The following is a 20,884-nucleotide window of genomic DNA, read 5'->3' on the forward strand; positions in this document are numbered from 1 at the left end:
AGCTTTCAAATTGGTCATGAAAAAACATACAATATCTAGGTGTTATAAACAACATTGTACCCTTAATGTAGTGTACACTAACACATGCTGATCCATCTGTTTCTTTCACAGGAGAATCCTTACATGTGCAACAATGAATGTGACGCCACCACAGAGGAGCTGGCTCATCCTCCAGAGCTGATGTTTGACTTTGAGGGTCGGAACCCCACAACTTTCTGGCAGTCCACCTCCTGGAAGAAATACCCAAAGCCCCTTCAGGTCAACATCACTCTGTCATGGAACAAAACCATCGAGCTGACGGATGACATTGTACTGACCTTTGAGTCCGGCCGACCCGAGCAGATGGTCTTGGAAAAGTCACTGGACTACGGACGGACCTGGACCCCGTACCAATTCTACGCCACCGACTGCCTGGACGCCTTCACCATGGAACCCAAGACGGTGAATGACCTCACCCAGCGCACCCTGCTGGACATCATCTGCACCGAGGACTACTCCAGAGGCTACGTATGGAAGAACGACAAGACGGTGCGTTTTGAGATCAAGGATCGCTTCGCCTTGTTTGCCGGACCTCGGCTACACAACATGGCCTCGCTGTACGGCCAGCTGGATACAACCAAGAACCTGAGGGACTTCTTCACCATCACTGATCTGAGGATTAAGCTGCTGAAGCCAGCCACCGGAGCCACCATGGTGGATGAGAATAACCTCTCCAGATACTTCTATGCCATCTCTGACATCAAGGTGCAGGGAAGGTAAGACACATTTAGATTTTGTTTTGTTTTTTCTGCAGTCTGAAGGCTTGTACTTGGCAACGTTCAGATAATATTTTTAAATCAAAACAATGCTCTCCTCAGACACACCTCCATCATCCCTCAGCTCCCCACTCCCCTTCTGTCTCCACATTTCCCCACTCCTGCTGTCACATTTCACTAGAAGGACTCTCTAAGGTAAAACGAAGGAAAACTAAGGAAAACTCAGTAAAGTAAAAGGTTCCACTGTATTTACATAGGGTATATCTAATTTTTCAGACATTGATATTCAGAATGCCACATAATATGCCTTTTAAACAAGATTCAGACTTTGGATGCGTCAGCAACCCAGGCCCTCTTGATAAGTGCCTTCCAGTTGAAAACTAGCATGCTGCATCAAATTCTGGACCTCATTCAATCTCCACTGCAGAATATTCTGGTCATCAAACATTTGCTATGATACATTATACCTCTTCAAAAACATCAGTTAGAATTGTTTGGATACATTTCTTTCTACCAAAACACTAATGAATGAATGAATGAATGAATTAATTCAGCTTTACTTGTTGGCAATATTCACCACTAGTTTTGTCTGTTTATCGCTACCAACTATCACTCACATTTTACACAAGAAATATGGCACAGCTGTCCATAAAGTCCCCAAAAAACCTTAACCCAATAGTTCAGCGTTTCACTGTGAATTCAATTTGTCTTTGACCAGGAGAATCACAGAATTGCAGATTCAATGAAAACAGTACAAACCATGAGGCACTGTGTCAATAGCCTGTAAGACTTTGATGCTGTAGATCAGGGGTGTCCAAACTTTTTTTCTTGCGGGCCAAAATTGTCGTGTTAGAATCGTTCGCGGGCCACAGGTTTTGTTTTTTTAAATATAGTTGAAAAAATAGTAAGGCTTTGCAGATCAGAATCAAAAGGCTCCTAAAGAAACCCTTTAATAAAAGGAAATCAAATATTTTGATTTCTTCGTTCTACTTTATTTGTTTTTTTCTCAGAGCCTGTAACGTGGTTCATGTTTTTAGAAAAGCTTTCTTCATTTAGCTCAGGTTGTTAAATGGTTAAACAACAGTCCGCTTGTTTGCAAAAACTTTGCATACGTTTTTTTTCATAGTTTACAAAAAAATGTGGAAAATAGTAAAAGCTGTAGATTTACTGAACATTTTGTATTTTAGGAATATTGTTCAGCCCTTGTTAACATGAAAAAGAAAAATAAGATAATGTGCCGATCTTAATCAAGGCCTCGGGACAAAATCTTCTGATTCTTCATTTGAAGTCACGGCCTGCAAAAAATCCCCTCAAGGGCCGCAAATGGCCCTCGGGCCGCACTTTGGACACCCCTGCTGTAGATGGATCCTGCAGATAGATTTTTTAAAAACTGATAAATAATTCTAATATCTGAACATAGTGGATGAAAACTCATAGCAGTGAATTTACCTGTAGAGTAGATTAGTAGGAATAAAAAACTAACAATGGGGCTTCCCTTTGTTGGGGTAAATAACCTTCTTTTTTGGTAGAAATACTCGTGATTATGTTTTTTCTATTTCTTTGAGGTGCCTCTTTGTAGAGTTATCCTAGTGTTATCCTGTTATGACTCAATAATTAACTTACTGGACAAGCTGACTATCACAGTCCAACATGAATGAATGTCGATGAATGTATTTTGATAAAGACATCACATAGGTGATTACAACTGGTTGAATTTTCAAAGTGCAGAGGAAAGAATCTTCAAAGCCAGCACCTCCTTGAGCCTAAGTCCTTCATAATTCCACATCTAAGGGTTTACAAGGGCAAAGTGCTCTGTGGCCTAGAATAAGTTCAACCCAGCCCAAAATTGCATTTCTAAAATAAGTCTGAATCAGAAAAAAAGAGCTGGCAGCCGGCTGCAGATACTGAACTCTACTCTCCTAAATTACTTATTATAACCCTAACTTGACAAGGACAGAGGGCTGAGCTCGCCTCCTGTGAGCCATGGCGAAGAGAAGAGTTTTAATGCATGTCTCTCTGCATTTTTTATGGCCGACACACATTAAGATTCCACAGATGTCTCATTATCCTGTAAAATATGATCACCATTATTGGGTCAGGTAGCAGATCATTTGGATAAATGTTTTGTTTTACAACATTTTAGTCAGTACAGCTTAGTAACTGATTTGGTTATTACCTTTAATCACTGAGACTTTTGATAGGTATGAACTTTTCACAGACCTTGTGTGGCTGGGCAATGTTTCTCTTTGTTATGAATTATTAACTTTTCACCTTCTGTGAACATGTTCAAATATCAACATCCACAATTTGGTGTTTAAAACACACTTTGCATTGCAAAAGTTTCATGTATCAAATATTGGTTGCATTTCTTTCCTACTCTGTACATCAGCCCAAACACAGAAGGTGTCATCTTTTAGCATCAACATAAAGGGTGCAAGAGGAGGAAGCCACATCTTGCATGGATAGACAGCAGAGAGAAGTTTTTTTTGGTCTGATGAAATACATTTAGGCACAAAGCCACATTTTGCCCCAAGTCAAATATCTATGTTTGCAGGATTTGTTTCAGTTACTTTATTACGAGCTCCAGTCTGGTTTGTCTGTAGAGAAGGACAGTGATTCATGTGAAACCGAAGTCAAAGTCTGTTTTATGGCTCATAATTGCATGATTAATAGTCGAGCAATATCTTTTTAGTAAAATGTCCTTTGTTTCTGATGAGTTCCCCTAAATGAGTATGGGAACGTTTTATTAGATTTTATAAAAAGGGATGTTTGAGCAGTGAATTTTATTTGTTTGGCTTGGGGCAAAACAACGTTTTTTCTTTGCAAAGTAATGCAAGTCATGGTCATTTAATAGATGTATTAATTTCTAATTAATATTAATCTCATAATATAACATATTAGTGTGAAGCCACATTTGAATGATTTTTGTTTCCACTTGGGGGCAGTAGTGGCCGATGTGAACGCAGCTTGACTATATTATGTACACACATTACAATGAAGTAATCGGGGGGGAATCTTGTTTGCAAACAGTTACTTATTCCAGATGCATCGAAACATTACATTATCACAGTGGTTAGCCTACTTGTTAAATAAAAGTACAAATTAGTCTAACTTTTTGGCCGATGTTAACCAGCTATTTGCCAGCTATGTCAAGCCTTTGGGCCTGAGCAGGTAGTGTACAGAGAGTTTCATAATTCATCCCTGGATAGGAGGATAAAGAAAACCTTGGTTAACAAGCATGAAAACCAAAGCAAAACTCCAAAGACTCGTTGAAAAAATATATAGAGCTGATTAGACAGAAGAGCAGTGTTATTGTTCTTTTCACATAACACATACTCATTTGATCTATTGTGATTATAAAAATACTGATCCAACCAATTTAGCATGCTTCCTATCCAAATAAGGTTAAATGTCAATGTTCAAATTTTCACAAATTAAAATCTGCATTTCCAGTAATACTCTGAAGACATTCTGAGCATATGCCATTAACACAGCTTGCAATGCTGCTGAGTATATTGCATCAGTGAGTCATCACAATGCCTCTGCGATTTTCAGGGAATGGAAACATTGTGGTTTCATGACGCATGGAAATGGCCCACATGACGATCATAAAGCCTCTACAGCTGCTCTCCAAATGGGACCTGTGTTGCTTGCTGCAGTTGGTTTATATGAGGATAACTAGGTTGGTAATGACCCATCAGATGGGCCCTGTGTGATTTGAAACAGTTACTCCCTAATTAGGATTCAGTCGACTTCAATGGCAGATTAGAACCATTAGCACGTTGGCTAATTGGTAGGAGACTAATCTTGTAATTAAGAGCATTTGCAGCTGATTAAATGGTAATCATCGGAGACACGTCAGTGAAACGTGGAGACATACAGCATTGCCAGGCTGTGGTTCCAAATTTAGCCTTGCCCTGTTCAATGATGAGCAGATTTATGGTGTGATCTAGGAGGTTTCCTTTTTTAGGAATATAATAATGTTGCTTTAAATAACACACATTTCATGATATCTTCAGTATTTCTTAATCATCATGACTGCTGCCGGCGAAATATGAACAGCTCAGTCATTGAGCTGTAGCTGTCAAAACGGGCAAACAATCTAACAACATTTCATTATGTTTGATGGCTTTGATCACATGCCACAACAAGTTTCATAATGGTGCCCTGATATTCTCAACACAGCCTTTTCAGAGATGTATACATGTTCTGCAGTCAGACACACTCTTCCAGTATTCATGCTCATACTGTAAACTTGAATTGATGAGTTCTAAATTGCTTGGCCTGGTACCCAGCACAGAATACCATCTCCCACCGATATCTTATTTTGCCATTCATTAGAAAGAGAAGCAAAAGGTTGGGTGGTGGGGGGGGAATAAGCTATTTTGCCCAATTTTCCATCCTGCCCCTGGGCATCAAATTCAATTTTCCACCAAAAGTTTGCAGTGAGAAAGAAAAGAAAATAAACATACGATTTCTGTCCAGAGGTGGATCAGTAACTCACTTGAAAGAGGGTGGGTGAGACAGGTGGGAAGAGACTGATTAGAGTTCCCAGCAGCCTCAGCAGCCTCCTGGCTACAACCAAATGTGAAAGCCTTATCGCAGAATGGCCATCCTGTCCGTGATTTCCCAGAATGCTCCACAAATGCTGATGAACTTTCACTCATACACAGCCAAATATTTGCAATGGTAACCTGCAGATATGGTTGTGAATGTCAGAGTGAATGGCTGCTGTTTAAAAAAACACCAAATTATATTCTCGCAATGAACTTGGAATGGCTCTGCCAGTTTGACATCATATAAATATTGTGACTGTTTAGGCTTTGTAAGGAGTACTATAACTCATTTACATTTGTGATTATTTGTATTAGTTGTAGTAATTGTAGTATGACAGTCTTGCTTGGTAAAGTGAAAGAAAAGTCATGAAGTGGTTTACGTAGTGTGAACAAATATTTAACTTTATGTCGCAACTGTCACACTGAACCACAGGAATAAACCCAAATGCACAACTCATAAACAGAAGCCAGATTCAAAGTCTGTTTAATGTAGAAAAGAAGTCGCTACACAGAAAACCCACATACTCAAAGGCAGAGGTTTCCAAATCCAAAGGCTAGTGGCTAGGTCAAAAACCCAAAAAACAGATCAGATCGAGGCTATCAGAAAACACAAGGAAATAATTGCCAGTACACTGATGCTAAGGTACAAGATGAACTGGCACAGAAGGAGGAGAACATGCTATATACTGAAGGGGAGTGGAGACAACAAGACACAGGTGAGAATCATCAGGTAATCAGACACTGGGGTAAGGGCAGGAAGGATCAGATCTGAAACGAGACACAGGGTAAGTAACTAACGTAAAACAGGAAACACAAGACAAGAAACATGAGGATAACAAAATAAAATACACATAACTAGCTAGGAACTGTGACAATAACCACTTTAGGTAATACAGTGGATCTGCTTGGGAATGACATATGTGTGTAATAATATAAAAACAACATTATCTGCTTTGTTTATTCTCGAGTTGTCATAAGCTGTGGGTACGACATGTCCAAAGATGAAGCTGTGTAGACTATTAAAGTCACTGTGAGAAAGGACAGGAATCCCAAATTTCACATCCAGATGCATGTTTATAATCAGGTACACCAACAAAGGTTACAGAGTTTTTTCAGGAATAACTCTGTGTAAGAGGACAGAGCAGCTTTTTTCTTTAATGATCTAAGAATTGTTTCAGAGCACAAGTTATAAAACTTGCTTTTCAAGGCTCAGACTCCCATTGCACAAAGAGTACAGAAGGTACAAATCACCATGTACAGTGATCTTGAATGGTAGAAAAGGGATGTTGGAGCTATAATAGGAAAGTATTATGGGTGTTCTTTCTTTCACCCCTCCCTAGTGGAGCGTCAGAGTGTGTGGCCGGGCCCTCCGCAACATCGATTTCTAATGTTATTCCACATCAACGGGAAACAAAAACCTTGAACCATGCAAGCTGTCCCACCTTTCACGTCTTGCTCTCCATCGTTCCTCACATATTGATCAGATGTCTGCTCGTTAATTAAGACATGACCGCTGCCGGGCAACTGCTCGGTCAGAGCTGCACATCTACAGGGCTGCAGCGGGGCCTGGGAATCACAGGCAGCTAATCCATAAGTGCTAATGTGTTATTTCTCTCATCCCCCCCCTACCCCAACATGTCATTCTCTATTTTTCCCTCACCTTTTCTTTTGTGCTCTTTTTTTTCTAACTTCAATGTTTCTTTCTGCCTTTCCTTTATACATACACAGAGTACTATAATAACAATGAAAGAGCCTTGTCTCATTTCAAGTGTCAATATCATGTTTATTGATTTTATTCCCAAAAAGACCCAAGCATCCTGTAATTGAGATTATAAATCTTAAAGCAGAAAATCAGATAAGACGTGCGATTTTAGGTGATAGAAACTTTGTAAGGAAAGTCATCCTCAGATAAAAATTCTAACAGATCTGTGTTTCAAATAACTTTTATAACGTAATATATCACTGGAAAATAAAAAATCCCACACTCCTCCTGCTAAGCCTCACCAATCTATTAGAAAATAATCACAACTGTTGTGATTGTCCTACACACCTACTTCATGTGCTAGTTGGATGTGTGAACACCTCCTTAATAACATAATGTATGAAGTAAATGGAGACTGTACAATTCGTTCTCTGCATAGATATCATTTTTGGTTATTTTTTAGGTTGATTATGGTCTAAAAATTTAAAGAATAGAACTCCAGAAACACCTGGTCTCTTTAAAAGTTGAGTGTAAATCGAGGTGATTTTTCCAGCATTTCAAAGAGTCAAGAAACTTGAAACTCCTCTAGTGGCAATTTGACAAACCTAAAAATGTATACTATGGACACTACATGCTATTTAAATGTACATATGAATACCTCCTTATATGTAAATGCACTGTATTGCTATCCAGTAAACTGCAAATATTAGAAGCTATTTCTAGCTTGCTCATTTAAAAGTACTAAGTCATTCAATTAAGCATTTAAAACGTAGAAAATGAGAGGCATGTAGCCCACTGGAGAGGGTGTGGGGACGGTGAGAACTTAATATAATCATGTATTTAGGATTTCAATCAGAGAATAAAAGTCGCTGGATGTCGCATGGAAACAATTTTAAAAACTAAGATTGAGGTTGTTGTTTTTTTGCAAGAAAGTATACAAGGCTTTTGATACATGCAATTAAATGTACAGTATGTGTTTCAAAGTTGGTGGTTTTTACATTCAGATTAGAGCTAGTGGAAATTATGTTTACTAAACGGATGTCATTTGTCATTTTGGTATCATTTTATAGCCTATATATATTGTGTTTTGTGCTTAAAGAGACTGTAATCTTTTTAGTTTGAGTTCTTAAACGATGAGGCATCAAGTCAATCGGCTACATTTTCATCCAAACTTGTCTAATGTTAGCTTAGTTTTTTCTTCTTCATAATACTGCTCTATTTGCCTTTGAATGGCCCCCATGGGACAAATAACGTTTTTTTAATCTGAATTAGAATTTTCAGAAAATCGAGCATTTATTAATTGTAATTATGAAACTAATCTATACTTAAGAACTACTTAGAGCTACTCACTCATTAGTTCACATTTCCTGCTCCATAGATCTTTTAATTTGTATTCGCAGTTGATGCAACATGCTTGCCAGAATTACCACTTGCAAAGACAGATTTTATATTTTTTTCCCCAGGGACTTGTTGATTGCTAATTGAGAACATTCAAACAGTTTTCATTCAACACAATACGCTTTCTTTTTTGTGCTTGTGTAATTCAATTCCCTGTGAACCGTCTGCTTTGTAACACACGAAGAAGTAAGAATACCTACTGGTTACACGACTGCAGGCTTGTAGAAATTAAAAAGAGATGTTTTATTCCCCGCTGACTTTAGTCTGCTGACAGATGTTAAACAAAAGCAAATTTCAAGACAAAAGAGAGCACATTTTATCCTGAACCTTCCCTCTGAGGTATACATGTGAGTTATTCAAAGACAATTTGGGTTGAAGGGAATACTAATTTGAGTTAAGGGATGAAACATTGTAGTGTTATTATATGCTCCCCAATGTTCCCCTCCAGCTATAGACAAACTCGGTATCTCCCTCTCCCAATGGGAATCCAGAGCTCATAAAAGTAGTGAAACACGCTCCCCAACTGTATCTTGCACTTAAAAAGGAGTCTAAATTTGTAACTCCTCCACAGCGCATTCACATGACAAGCATCGCACCTCGCTGAACCACACAGAAAGGATCTAAACCCCGAGGATATCTACAGTATGTGCTTTCCAACGGCTGCTTATAGAAACTCAGGCAAAAGCAGACTGAGGATATTTCAACATATAACCTGCATAATGTGCCCAGAAGTTTCCCTCCTTAATTCATATTACTGACTATAAACATAGTTGTATTCTGACTGACTGGAGTTTTTGAGTAAAGTTTGTTGTTGAGAAACATGGTGGTGTTAAGTTCAGTGGCTGCAAAAAGTATTTGAGATTATTGCAAAGTATACTCTTCAAAAAGAACACAATGTATGACCGTTTTCCAAATGTAAAAGTGAAGCAACACTGTGATTGGGAACAAAAGAGAAGTACTGATTCTATCTGTTTGCCATCAGCTTGTTTTGTACTTTCAATATAACCGCTCTTGTGCACCATTCAAAGTGTGTAATTATTCACAATTGACCTCTTCTCTTCTGTTAATGCAATCAACCCCCAAGTATGTTGTGCACGCTTAGAAAAGCTGTAGGTTGTTGCCCTTTTAAAAGGCTGACGCATAACGTGATGTTTTTTTTCTTTGGCAAGTTGGCATGACATTAAAAGTTGCTCAGCGCATAAATGGCTTTTTACCTTGTTTTATTCAGCCCATGTTATTTTTTTTGTTTCATGTTTCCCTCCTTTAGTCATTTTCATGCAAAATGCTTTTGATACGCTGTCATCTTTGAGAAGATTCCGTTTCTGTACACTTTGGACATCTGTTGCCTCAGATGGGTGTTTTTCATGTCTGATGAGAACTGTGTCAAAGCCGACTGTTTGATTCCAAAGTTCATTTGTTGCTCTCCTGTTTGCATTTGAAACGTGCACAGACTGGTAACAGTAAATCCTTTACAGTCAAGATTTGTGTTACAGCACAGAGCTTTATAAGAATACTTTACCGTCATCAGCCTCTATTATGGAATTGAAATGTCTTTGAATCTTACAGTCATGTGTAACACCAGGCTGTCATTCATATGTACATTTAATAGATTTGTGATTATCTTATATGCAAAGCAGAAACTACAGAGCAAAAGTCAGGAGAGATTTGTTGTTTTTACTATCCAAGCAATTTACATTTAGCAAATCAGAATGTTGATTGTTAGCGCTGCTTGAAGTTGTTTTTTTTGTTTTTTTAATCTTGGGGCCATTTCTCAACAATGCTATTCTTAAAAAAATCATTTATTGAAAAAGACCACCATGAAGTGTTAAGAGATTCACAGACAAACCTTATTGCACTTGTGTTGAAAGGAAATTTGAAGAAAATGCAATAGACAACCTTTAGCTAAAAGCCTTCTAGTAAGAGGTCAGATATGATAGAAGGATTCACCTACGAGTGTTTTGGGCCGTCTCTGAATGAGCAGATGAACATGTGACTGATTAGAAAGCCAAAGAAAAAGTGAGTTGATCGTGCAGTGGACACAATGTCCTTTCTAGTACTGGATTACAACCTTCCTTGTCCCCACAACATTGCAATGGTACAATTGACATAACCATATGATCCAACATAAACTGCACACACCATATCAGTGCCAAGCACATCCTCTCTGGCTCTAAACCTGCACTAAACACACACACACATGCCTCCGATCCTCTGCACCGTTGCCCTGTGAACCGTGACAGCTGTAGCCAGCTTGATTGACAGAGATTGAAAGTCAGGTTCAGACGACCCCCAGCGATCCTCTTCTACCACCACACGCTTCTCTGCCAAACGCCTGCTCACTTATCTTCCACCAGATGCCTGTCACATGTTGCAATGTTTCCTGCCAGTCATCTCTCAGTCTCAGGCGTTTAATTAGAGCTCATTAAGGCCCCGCGCTTTCTTTGTAAATAATATATGGAGGGAAAGTACATCAACATAAGCTGCCTCTGGTGGGCCAGCAGCCTTGAATAGTAAAATCGTCAACATGTCCTTTTTCTGCACTTATTGTATGATCAAGCGTCAGAGGTAGTGGAGCAGACAGGGTTGGTGTGGCTTTATGAGCTCAGAGGCAGGATTTCATGTTAGGGAGGTAAGCCTCAGGAGGGCAGGTGTGTTCCGAGCAAGCAGCAACCCCCGGTGTTGAAAAATGAAGTCAGTGTAGAAGCACAAAAACCTGCCGCTCATTGAGTGTCAACTTTGGGTGGTCTCCGACAAATAAACATGTTTACAGCCTAGTGCAAAAAAAACCCATTTTGCTCTAAATGGTTCATTATCAACACACCGTACAGGGGGGTGAATGTTTTTATAACCCATATGTTTTGATTCCATGAAGGATAACAGTTATGCATAATTAGGGTTGTGACTGCAAGCGGGTGCTTGGTACGTAGCTGTTCACTAGGAGGCTCAAACGCTTTGCCTGGTGTGTTGAAATGTTGAGAACGCTTCATTTTTAAAAATCCTCAGCTGTCCTTCTTGCCCTTTGTTCCTGCCGCTGTGTTATTGGTTTTTTTTTCACCTGGATTATGTAATTGCTTTTTCTCAATTTTCAATAGTAAAGTATGTTGGTATGTTTTTTAAATATGTTGATGTGCAGCCAACAGCCTGCACCTGTGTGTGTGATTGTGTGAGATGTGTAAGACCCGCTCCTTTCATGCCAGTGCTGCAACAGAGTCAAATATGAACCAGTATCTTTCATTGTTTTTCCTTATAATAACTACAAATTACCTAGCGACTGTCTGTTGTATGATCGGACCTCGGGACTCCATGATGTACCTGTGTTGCAGTTTGCAGCCCTCCCTCCTCTGTTTTTTCATTCTTTTGTTCAAATAAAATACATTTGTTTTGGCCACTCCCCTGTCGCCTTTTGTTCGATTTTGTTGATCTCAATTTGTCTGCTAATTTATCATCTTTATCCATCCCCTTAGTTATCCAGTCTTTTTTGTGTTGGTATATTTTTGTGTCTGACCTCGCTATCTGATAATTTATAATTTACTTTATATATCATGTAGAAATAATTATTCTGATAGTTACAGCAAGCTATCTACACGTGCACAACAAGTTAACCTGATTTACATGTGTAATTATATTATGTATGTAGGAGCTAGACAAGCTGGGACATTTCAAAGGGGTTTTGTGTCCAGTTTGTTCTCTGGCAGAGAATCAATTGTGTTTGATAAAGAGAATCTCAGCGTCACAGAATAGCTTCACTTATAACAGTCACAACTAACCGGTTATACGCCCATGATAACCATTTTTTGTGACTTAGTGAAGTTAGTGGAGCTGGATAACCAAAATAAAGCCTGAATGTGCTTAGTATAGCTCAGGCCTCAGATAGGGTGTACATATGTGTGTGTAAGGATGTTCTTATGTGAGCAGGGTTTTTCTTTCTTATTGCATCACTTCTTTTCTGAAAATAGATTTTTACTTTTTATACTTCCAGCCTTGGTTAGTGCATGCAGTAAGCAGCACTTGTATGTACACAACGCACACACACAATATTGTACACAGAGTATGCAGCCAGGCTCTGATTTCCATATTAATAAGTCTCCCCATTGCCGATTTCTTCATGGCTTCCTCCTTGTCTCGGCAGCTTACATCACATGAATGAGACGCCCCTCTACCATGAGGGCCGAGGTGGGACAAGGGGGGGAGGTAGACATTACCATACTGTATGCCTACATCAATGCACAACTTCAATAATAGGCCCTGTCATTGAAACAAATCACAGGCTTTCAGTGGCAGTGGCCCAAGCCTCGCAAATTCAAATTTCATTTCGCCTCGGCAGAAAATTGAAGCATGGGGAATTAACTTGTGATCCGTTCCTAATATTTCTGCAACAATTTGGGGAGCGCTGGCGGGGCTGCTTTATATTTCAGGGGGAGGGGGGGACACAAACAATTTGCTTGAGATGTATTACATTACCACCCCAAAGAATGACAAAATTGGCCACAGCACAGAGCGACGAAAACAAGCCTAATCGGACTCTTCAATTTCACGGTGACACAGCCTGGTGTAATGAGGTGACTCTGTGACTCTCCCTCCTCTCCTAAAGAAAAACTTCAATGCTAGACCAAATGTGGAAAGGAATATTTGTAAGGTAACACTGTAACCTCACTCTGTTAGCTGGATGTCATATGTTACTACTGATATGACTGTTGTTGAAGCAGGAAACGTTGCTGTATGCTAAACAAACATCTCTACATGTATTTAGGGAGATTTCTAAAAACCACAATTTAGTATCTCCTTAGTTAATTTTAAAAATGTATGTAGTCTAAACCAGCGATCTATCTTTGAATATACATCAATGGCTGTACATCCTACAGGAATAAAGTTTATCTAATCAAATAGAAAAACTGACATCATGAGTCCAAGCTTCCCTAGCATTCATTATTCATTTATAGTAAAGTCTAATTTCCATTTCAAGCCCCAATCCACACTTGAGCCTTAGCAACCAAATAATGTAAAGGGGATATACTGAAGGCTTAACTTGTTTTCCGAGGAGTCCAATTAAAATATATGGGGACAAATACCACTGGGATTACTCTTTCAATAAATGAAATGTGTTCAAATCAGGAAAATTCAAGAGATAACATTTGGACATGGCCAAGCAAGGCATTAAGACCTGAAACAAGATTCATCTTAAAATAAAGACACAACATGAATTTAAAGTTCCAAATGTCACAAAAGGCAATCTGAAATGCTTCAAAGCTTCCTTTCTCTGAGAGCTCTGGGCATGAAAAGCATTTTGGACCAAATCAATTATCTGAAAAACCAACAGAAGTCATTTAAAGTAATTAATTTACATTATTTTAAAGAGACCTTTAATAGTACCATTCCAGTAACGATCAAGATGAAGGCATTGGTTACGCATTATAAGCTTTTGGACATACTATCAGAAATTTAACTTTTGGAAATTCAAGGCTGATTTTCACAATAATTTCTGTTACATATTTTTTTCAGTGTGTCATTTTTTAAATATCCCAGTCTCCATTATTTGTTTAATTAAACCTGTATCTAACCAGGAAAAGTTAATTGTGACTTAAATTTTTTTTATTTTTTAGCCAAGACCGACAACAGCCCAGTTAACAAAGATTTCAACAAACCATGAGCAGGTCATGCATACAAACATAACACAATATACATTTCTATAATACATCAAAAGACTTAGAGTAGCACATTAAACCAGCCAAAATGTGTCAAAATGAACTACAATAAATAAATCTGGAAGAACAACGAGCCAGATGTGCTTGCCTCCAAGTCATTAAAGAAAAAAACTTTCAAAGGATCTCATTAGAACAATTGCTTCAGGTTTTTGTGTTATCAATTTCAAATAAAGGGAGAAGCAACTCAAACGCCTTCTCCAATTGTTCAGTTCTGACCTTAAAAAATGTTTTACAAAGAAAGAAAGAAAGAAAAGGTCAGAGGACCAAATATTGTAAGATTCCTGTACTCTCCTGACTGATGTAGGTATGAAGAAGGAAACCACAAAATAGACTTGTAGATGAGAATACACCATACAGTAAGTCTGCGTATGGACAAGGAAAACTATCCAAAATGTTCAGCAAAAGTAATGAGTTAAACTTTGTGAGGAACCTCAATGCTCCACGATACACAGTGCTACAACCGCACTGTAATTGTGAGGTGTAGTTCATCAATTTGAGATTCTGTAACAGTAAGAAATGAGATCCCAGTATTTGTGAAGGTAAAGGAAACAGGAGTAACTTTCATGTTTTTAAATAAAATTCTGAAATGTTTTGCTCCCCTGTAACACACCTGTATAAACGTGTTTCTTCCTCTCATGTTAATCACATCCAGCAGCCTCTCCTTCCCTGTAAAGTGTTGGATGGGAGATCCTGTTTCGTGCAGGTAAAAACATTGACATTCATCTAAAACTTTCTGCAAGGCCAAAGTTTCTCTCGTCAGCCATGATCTGTGCGAACCTGTCAGAGCAATCACTGGTCAGGAGGTGTGAGGCTCTCTAAATGTCTTGTCGAGGAAAAGTTTTAGGAGACCGGAGTATGTATTTATACAGCATGGAGGCACATTACAGGCTCTGACCATGAGCTACTTGTAAGGGATCAGGTATGATATGGAGCTGAGGGAGGACAGGTTTGCTCGGTCAGTCTTATCAGTCAGAGTGCCAGTCATGGGTTAACTCTTAAATGGAAAAAGACTGAATACTGCAAACAGTTTAAAGGCGTTCAGGTTTAATGCAAAAGCCTCAAAGGAGGAAACATTTTGTAGAAGCTGCTGCTTATTTTTTCCCCAAAGATAGACACTGTGGTATTTATTTTCTTTATCTTCACTGCCTCAGGATTTGTGCAAACAGTAAATTAGGTCAATCACATCAAAAAAGAGCAAAAAATAGTCAGTGATATGCTGTTGGAAGGTTATCTTACAGCTTTAAATGTAGCTCAGTTTTGGCTGAAACCTCTTTAGTGCTTATGTTTTTTTGTTCTTTAAAAGCCAAAATCTTCCACAAATGGATAAAAGACCCTGCATTCCCTTAGGATGTTTTCAGTGTTTCAAATGGATAAGATCTGTGCGAAGGTTTAAGGTATTTTAAATGGCCAACAAACCCTTCTTGCAGACCGTCTACTAGTCTGCTAACATCCCTTTTTTAAAGCATGGGCATGTCAAGTTGTCATAGTAGGAACACACAACTTGACAAACAACAAAAAATGTTGCAAATGAATATCTATCCATTACTGTTTTGCCTTAACAAGTTGGTGTGACTCAAAGAGCAGCACTTGGACACTGGATATCTTGTCTTTTCACTGAAACAGAACCTGTAAGAGTGCTAAACGTAAATGGGACTCCATCATCATACTGCTAGCCTCCACAACAAAGAAAATGGCCTCAGACAGCAGTAGCAAGCAATGTTAGCTTAGTGTTAACTAAAAATGTTACACTGAATGGTCAGCTTTTCTTTCATTTGTCGTCAACAATCAAGCAATTTTGGAAGTAAATGTGTCGCACATAAAATTGAAAGATCAAGACCAAGAAAATAACTATAATAATGTAATAATAATAATCTCTGCTTTTAGTTAGCCTAGAAGTAGCTTAATATGTCTCTGTGGTGCAATGTATACTACAGTAAAAAACACCTGTTAGCATGCCAGAGAGTCTTGTGGGAGTACAAGGAGGGCAGGCAAATAATTCATACAGAGTATAGCCTACTTGGAGTGAACTGAAAAGATTGCATCGAATTTTTCCTATATATTTTTACATAATGATGTCACAACTGAGTGCCCCAGTTAACATAATTATGACATTATTTTTTCCTTATCAATCACAATCTTTATCTCTGTAGCGTTTAAGGCTTCGCAGTCATTAATTCTCATGGTTTAAAACATTTATAGGTTATTGCTACAGTGAGTTTTATGTTATTTATTCTCTGAGAATAAGTATGTGATAATGCAACATATGGTAATTATACTCAGGGAAACCGTCTTTACAGGGACATGTATTGTTATACTGGCCAAGATCCAGTTAGATCAATAACAATCAAAGATTTGATGACAGAAAATGTGTTCAAAACAGCAAGAACATTAATTTACAGCCATTCATCCTAAGCAAAACTTACACTTTATGACATATTCTGCTAGAATGAGATTTTCCTTGGAAGTCTCGGCAAGGTTCAACTCCAAAGATTGAAAGTTTCCCAAAAGCTGTCAGCTAAGGCTCTTCTGCTTTGAGGTTCTTTTTTAACGAGTTCTGTGCGCCTCTCTTGTCTTGAATCAGAGATGCTAGAAGCTGTCACGGGGAAGAAAAGCCGTGTTAGACATCGTGAGCCTGTCAACACAGTGCCAAGCAGCCAGGAGAAACCAAGGTTAGGCAGCAGCCAGAGGAGAAGACACAGGGCACTGCTGATGTCTGCTCCAGCCTGTCAACATAACCTAGACCCTGACTCACCTTACTTCACTGTACAGATCTGTTACTTGTTACATTTAACATGCACACTCACAGACCACAAGCTAGTCCAAATAAAAACCTGCATCTGTGTCACCTTTTACACCTGCTGCAGAATAAACCAGATGCAGTTCTGTAATAATGTCTTCTTTTTGAAAGGGGGAAGTGAAAAGGTAATTAAGCATAGGTCTATTCGAATCACACCTAAAGGTTTGTTTACTAAAATATCTCACATTTGATCTACCCCTGAAGATATTTTTGTTTTTATTCGCCAAGGTTTTTGAGGTATCCTCTCTTACATTTTGATCTCCGACAAGGATCAAAGAATGTAAAGAAAATGTAATTTGTAGTTTTTGCAGCATTTTGAAGAAATGTCATTGATAAAATTAGTCCGAGGCAGTCTCCCAGTTATATCAAAAGAAATATCCCATAACTATAAGTTCACCATTCTGGGACAAACATCCAGTTCCAGGCGGCGCAGACATCTGCGACAAGGACTCCATGCCTTGTTAAAATTTCAGCCAGATGGAGTCCAAGGAAAATTCACCCAAGGGGACAATAAAGTATCTTTTGTTATCATATCTTATTCCAGAAAAATATATTTCTGTTTTTTTTTTGGTTTTTTTACAGTCTGTTTATTTGCATCTAGGTGAGAAAAGCAACACTGCAGGTATTCAACTTCCTGCCATGGGCACCGTCTGTGGGTGATTATTGACTGCCGTGGGCGTTTAGTTTCAGCTGCGGGTGTTGATTGTGGACAGAGGGTGGTTATTGACAGCGGCTGGTGCTAAGAGTTGTCCGCAGTTGTGTATTTTCTTTAGCAGGAGTTGAGTGCAGTGTGATGTAGAGATATTTTTTGACTGCAGGTGTTAAGTGTCAGCAGTCGATGGATATTTAGAGACTGACTTATTGAGGGAATTTTGTTCCAGTGTGAAATTATTTATTTTTGGCTAGAGAGGAAATTGTAAAATAGTTGCTTTTTGTAGTTTAAGCACAAAAACAACCTGTTTAGGTTATGGAAAGAATATAAAATTCAGTTAAAATATTGAAAGGTTGAGTTTTGGTTGCATACTGGATGTAAACAGTAGTCTACTGTGTGGAGAATTCCTCAAAGTTGTATGTTTCGAGCTGGCTGCAGGAGTATTTTGGGATGTGGGTGGTTATTGACTACATTGCTATCACAGTGGTGCTAATAGTATTGTTGGTTAGAGAACTTAATATCATGCTGCATACACTTGGCTGTTTAAAGCTAAGTTTGCAGTACAACCAAGAAGCAACCTGAGGTGTTGAAAAATTAAGCCAATATGGAAGTTTGAAAGAAAATGCAGTTCCTCCAGTGTCCACTAGAGGCTGGATGCAAACGCAACAGAATCCCAAATAGGTCCCATATTACATTTCTTTACAGCAGTAATAAAAATGTTTACAGCCTGGTACAAAAAAAAAACAAATTTTGTATCACTAGCTCATTTTTCTAACAACTGTTTGACTGACAAGTGGAGGCATTGTAGCTGTTTGCCAGGAGGCTTAAGGCCCACCCCAGCTCTACCCATTTGCCTATTACTAGATTGATCAATAGTTGGGTTGAGATAGCTTTTCCAATATTGCAACCACCATTACAGATGTTATACAGGTCTATGGGTCCAACCCTGGTGCAAATAGATTAGCATTTTGGCCCCTGCAAGAGCATCCCCCCTTTTTTAAAACAATATCGAAGCCGTATAGCTTTGTGTTTCACAATTATGTTGAAACAAAAGAGGGAAAAGAAGACACAGCTAAACACATCCAGACTGCAATGAAGTGACCCTTTCATAATGACTCTGACTCTCGCTTTCTTGTGCACACAAAAACACACATACAATTTGGCTTGAAGAAACACAATCCATCCATTAAACTGTTGAGTTTGTCCTTTCTAAGAGCACTTCTAACCCCAGCCAAAGAAATGCAATTGATTGGAAGGACAAAGACACTAGATGATCTCTAGAGTCTCCAGAGGGAGGGTCACTTGTTTGGATAATGGATAAACACCAAATGCTATTGGGCTGGAGAAAAGGTCGTTAAAACTCCATGAAATGTGTCTTTGTAATAACACTGGTTCAGAAGGCTGGACATTCAGGGGATCTCTTCCCCCTTGTGACTGAAACCGGGGATTTAAAAACTCTCTGATTTCAATATGACAATGCCGGTGGCAAAAGCATCACATCCCAGAGCTCCCCTGAGTCCACATCCTGTACTCTATCAGCGTGTTCCCTGCGCCGGCTGGGCCAGATGATCCAAATTTTGCTGGTTTTTAATTAAGTGGAAGGTCAAATCTCATCACTCTTTTCTTCAGGGATCCGCTGCTGTCTGCATGGCAGAAGAGCGACACCCCATCATTAATTTTATGGAGGCAGGGACTTTAATTGATTAAAAAGTTAAGGACTGTGGGGAATGCGCGGAAAGTGGCAGTCACATTTGATGCTATGCATGTGTGCTGATATTCAGTCACATCTATAATGGCTTATTATAATGTGAGACCGCACTTACCCCGAGGAGATATGGTGATTTTCCTCAGATAAATGTAATAAATATTTACCAGGTTAATGTTTTTCTACCTTCAGAAATCCATTTTGCTTCAATTCATTATTTCTTTTTGGCTTGTTTTTTGTGTGTTTGAATGACAACCTGAGGTTTAAGATGCTTTAATTAGATTGCAGTGCGTTGTAATGTTAGTAATTGAAATATAAAAAATCTTATCATAGAATTAGAATAAAACTTTTGTTCCTGGGTTCTTAATGTGAACTCTATTTTTGGCAACATTTTTGTCAAGTGAGAATTTCTTACCACATATATTTTATTACTGTGACTCACCTTGCTCTTTCCAAAATAACAATTATTTTCTTACATTCCACATTTGTTCATCTTTTCAGTGGGGGGAAAATTTTAAACCATCTATTGTTGCATACAGTAGCTATAAATGTAGGCCTTTGATATAATTTTAAATAGATGCACACAATGTACATATAGGGTGATTAGGAAACATATTCACAGTGAGCTGGGACCTTTAGTGGCTGTAGGTCCTACAGGTGAAAAGACTGGGGGCCAAGTGACTTAGTCCAAAGATATCCGTATATCCGTCATTTTGGGTGTTTTTTAGGTATGATGAATGGCGACTCAGACAGATAGGATTATCATGAGAGTTCATGAAAAGATTTACTTCTTTAGAGTTATCACCTGGGTTTCACGACTTGCGTACATAAAGCTACTTGTGTAAAATTATTATTATTATTTTTTTTTTAGCATAACTGGTGTTCTTATTTTACTCCATATCCTCATTTTTAAACCCAAACAAACTGTTTTGGTGCATAAAATTGGAAAGAAACCATTTCACTACATTAACCATTTGTTGTATTTGTTAATGTTTGATAGGAACAATACAATAAAAACATATAGGAATGATTACCATGCTGTCACACTGCCATAATATTTTACAAAACAGTCCTGTTAGCGATATAAGAGGACAAACATAAACATAGACATACTGTATGTGTTTATATGAGTTGGTATACATGAGTATAATAAATGTTAGATAAAGTAATTATAGAAGGAGTTATAGTTAGAGCCTGTAAACATAAATACACACACATATTAATATCTGGGTGCCCATGGGTGCATGTTACCAGAAATCTCCATTAACTTAGACCTCGCACTGACATCTCACTGCTGCTTTATCAGCTACATAGAGCGGGCTTCAGTTTCCCTTGTTTCCCGCAGTTATCTATCATTAATGTGAGATGTCACCGTAAGGCCAGGAAGTCAATTAGAATGGATGTATTTCTGACTGCTGCTGTCATTTCTCTGTCTCATGTTCACTGCTAAACGGGGGGAACAGATACCCGGACGCTCGGTCTCAAATGGGCGAAATCTGCCTCAGAAGGACTCTGTAAAAACAAACACAGTCATGAGATGAAACCATGATCCGCCCAAAACCCCTGTGGACGGGTCGTGTGTCAGATCAACTCTGGCTGCAAGCCCCCCACCCCCAC

General features: G+C 38.6%; 1 protein-coding gene across 3 annotated transcripts in view; it reads left to right on the forward strand.

Moving 5' to 3' along the window:
* LOC109975356 (netrin-G1-like) overlaps positions 1–20,884 on the forward strand; it is a 71,921-nt gene that overhangs the window by 32,503 nt on the left and 18,534 nt on the right. For all 3 annotated transcript variants that reach the window (XM_020625861.2, XM_020625815.3, XM_065954309.1), the window contains exon 3: positions 112–755. In XM_020625861.2, coding sequence (XP_020481517.1) covers positions 112–755 — 644 coding nt within the window. The remainder of the gene's footprint in view (positions 1–111; positions 756–20,884) is intronic.

The sequence above is a fragment of the Labrus bergylta genome, chromosome 4 (genome assembly GCF_963930695.1).
Source record: "Labrus bergylta chromosome 4, fLabBer1.1, whole genome shotgun sequence".
Classification (NCBI taxonomy): domain Eukaryota; kingdom Metazoa; phylum Chordata; class Actinopteri; order Labriformes; family Labridae; genus Labrus; species Labrus bergylta.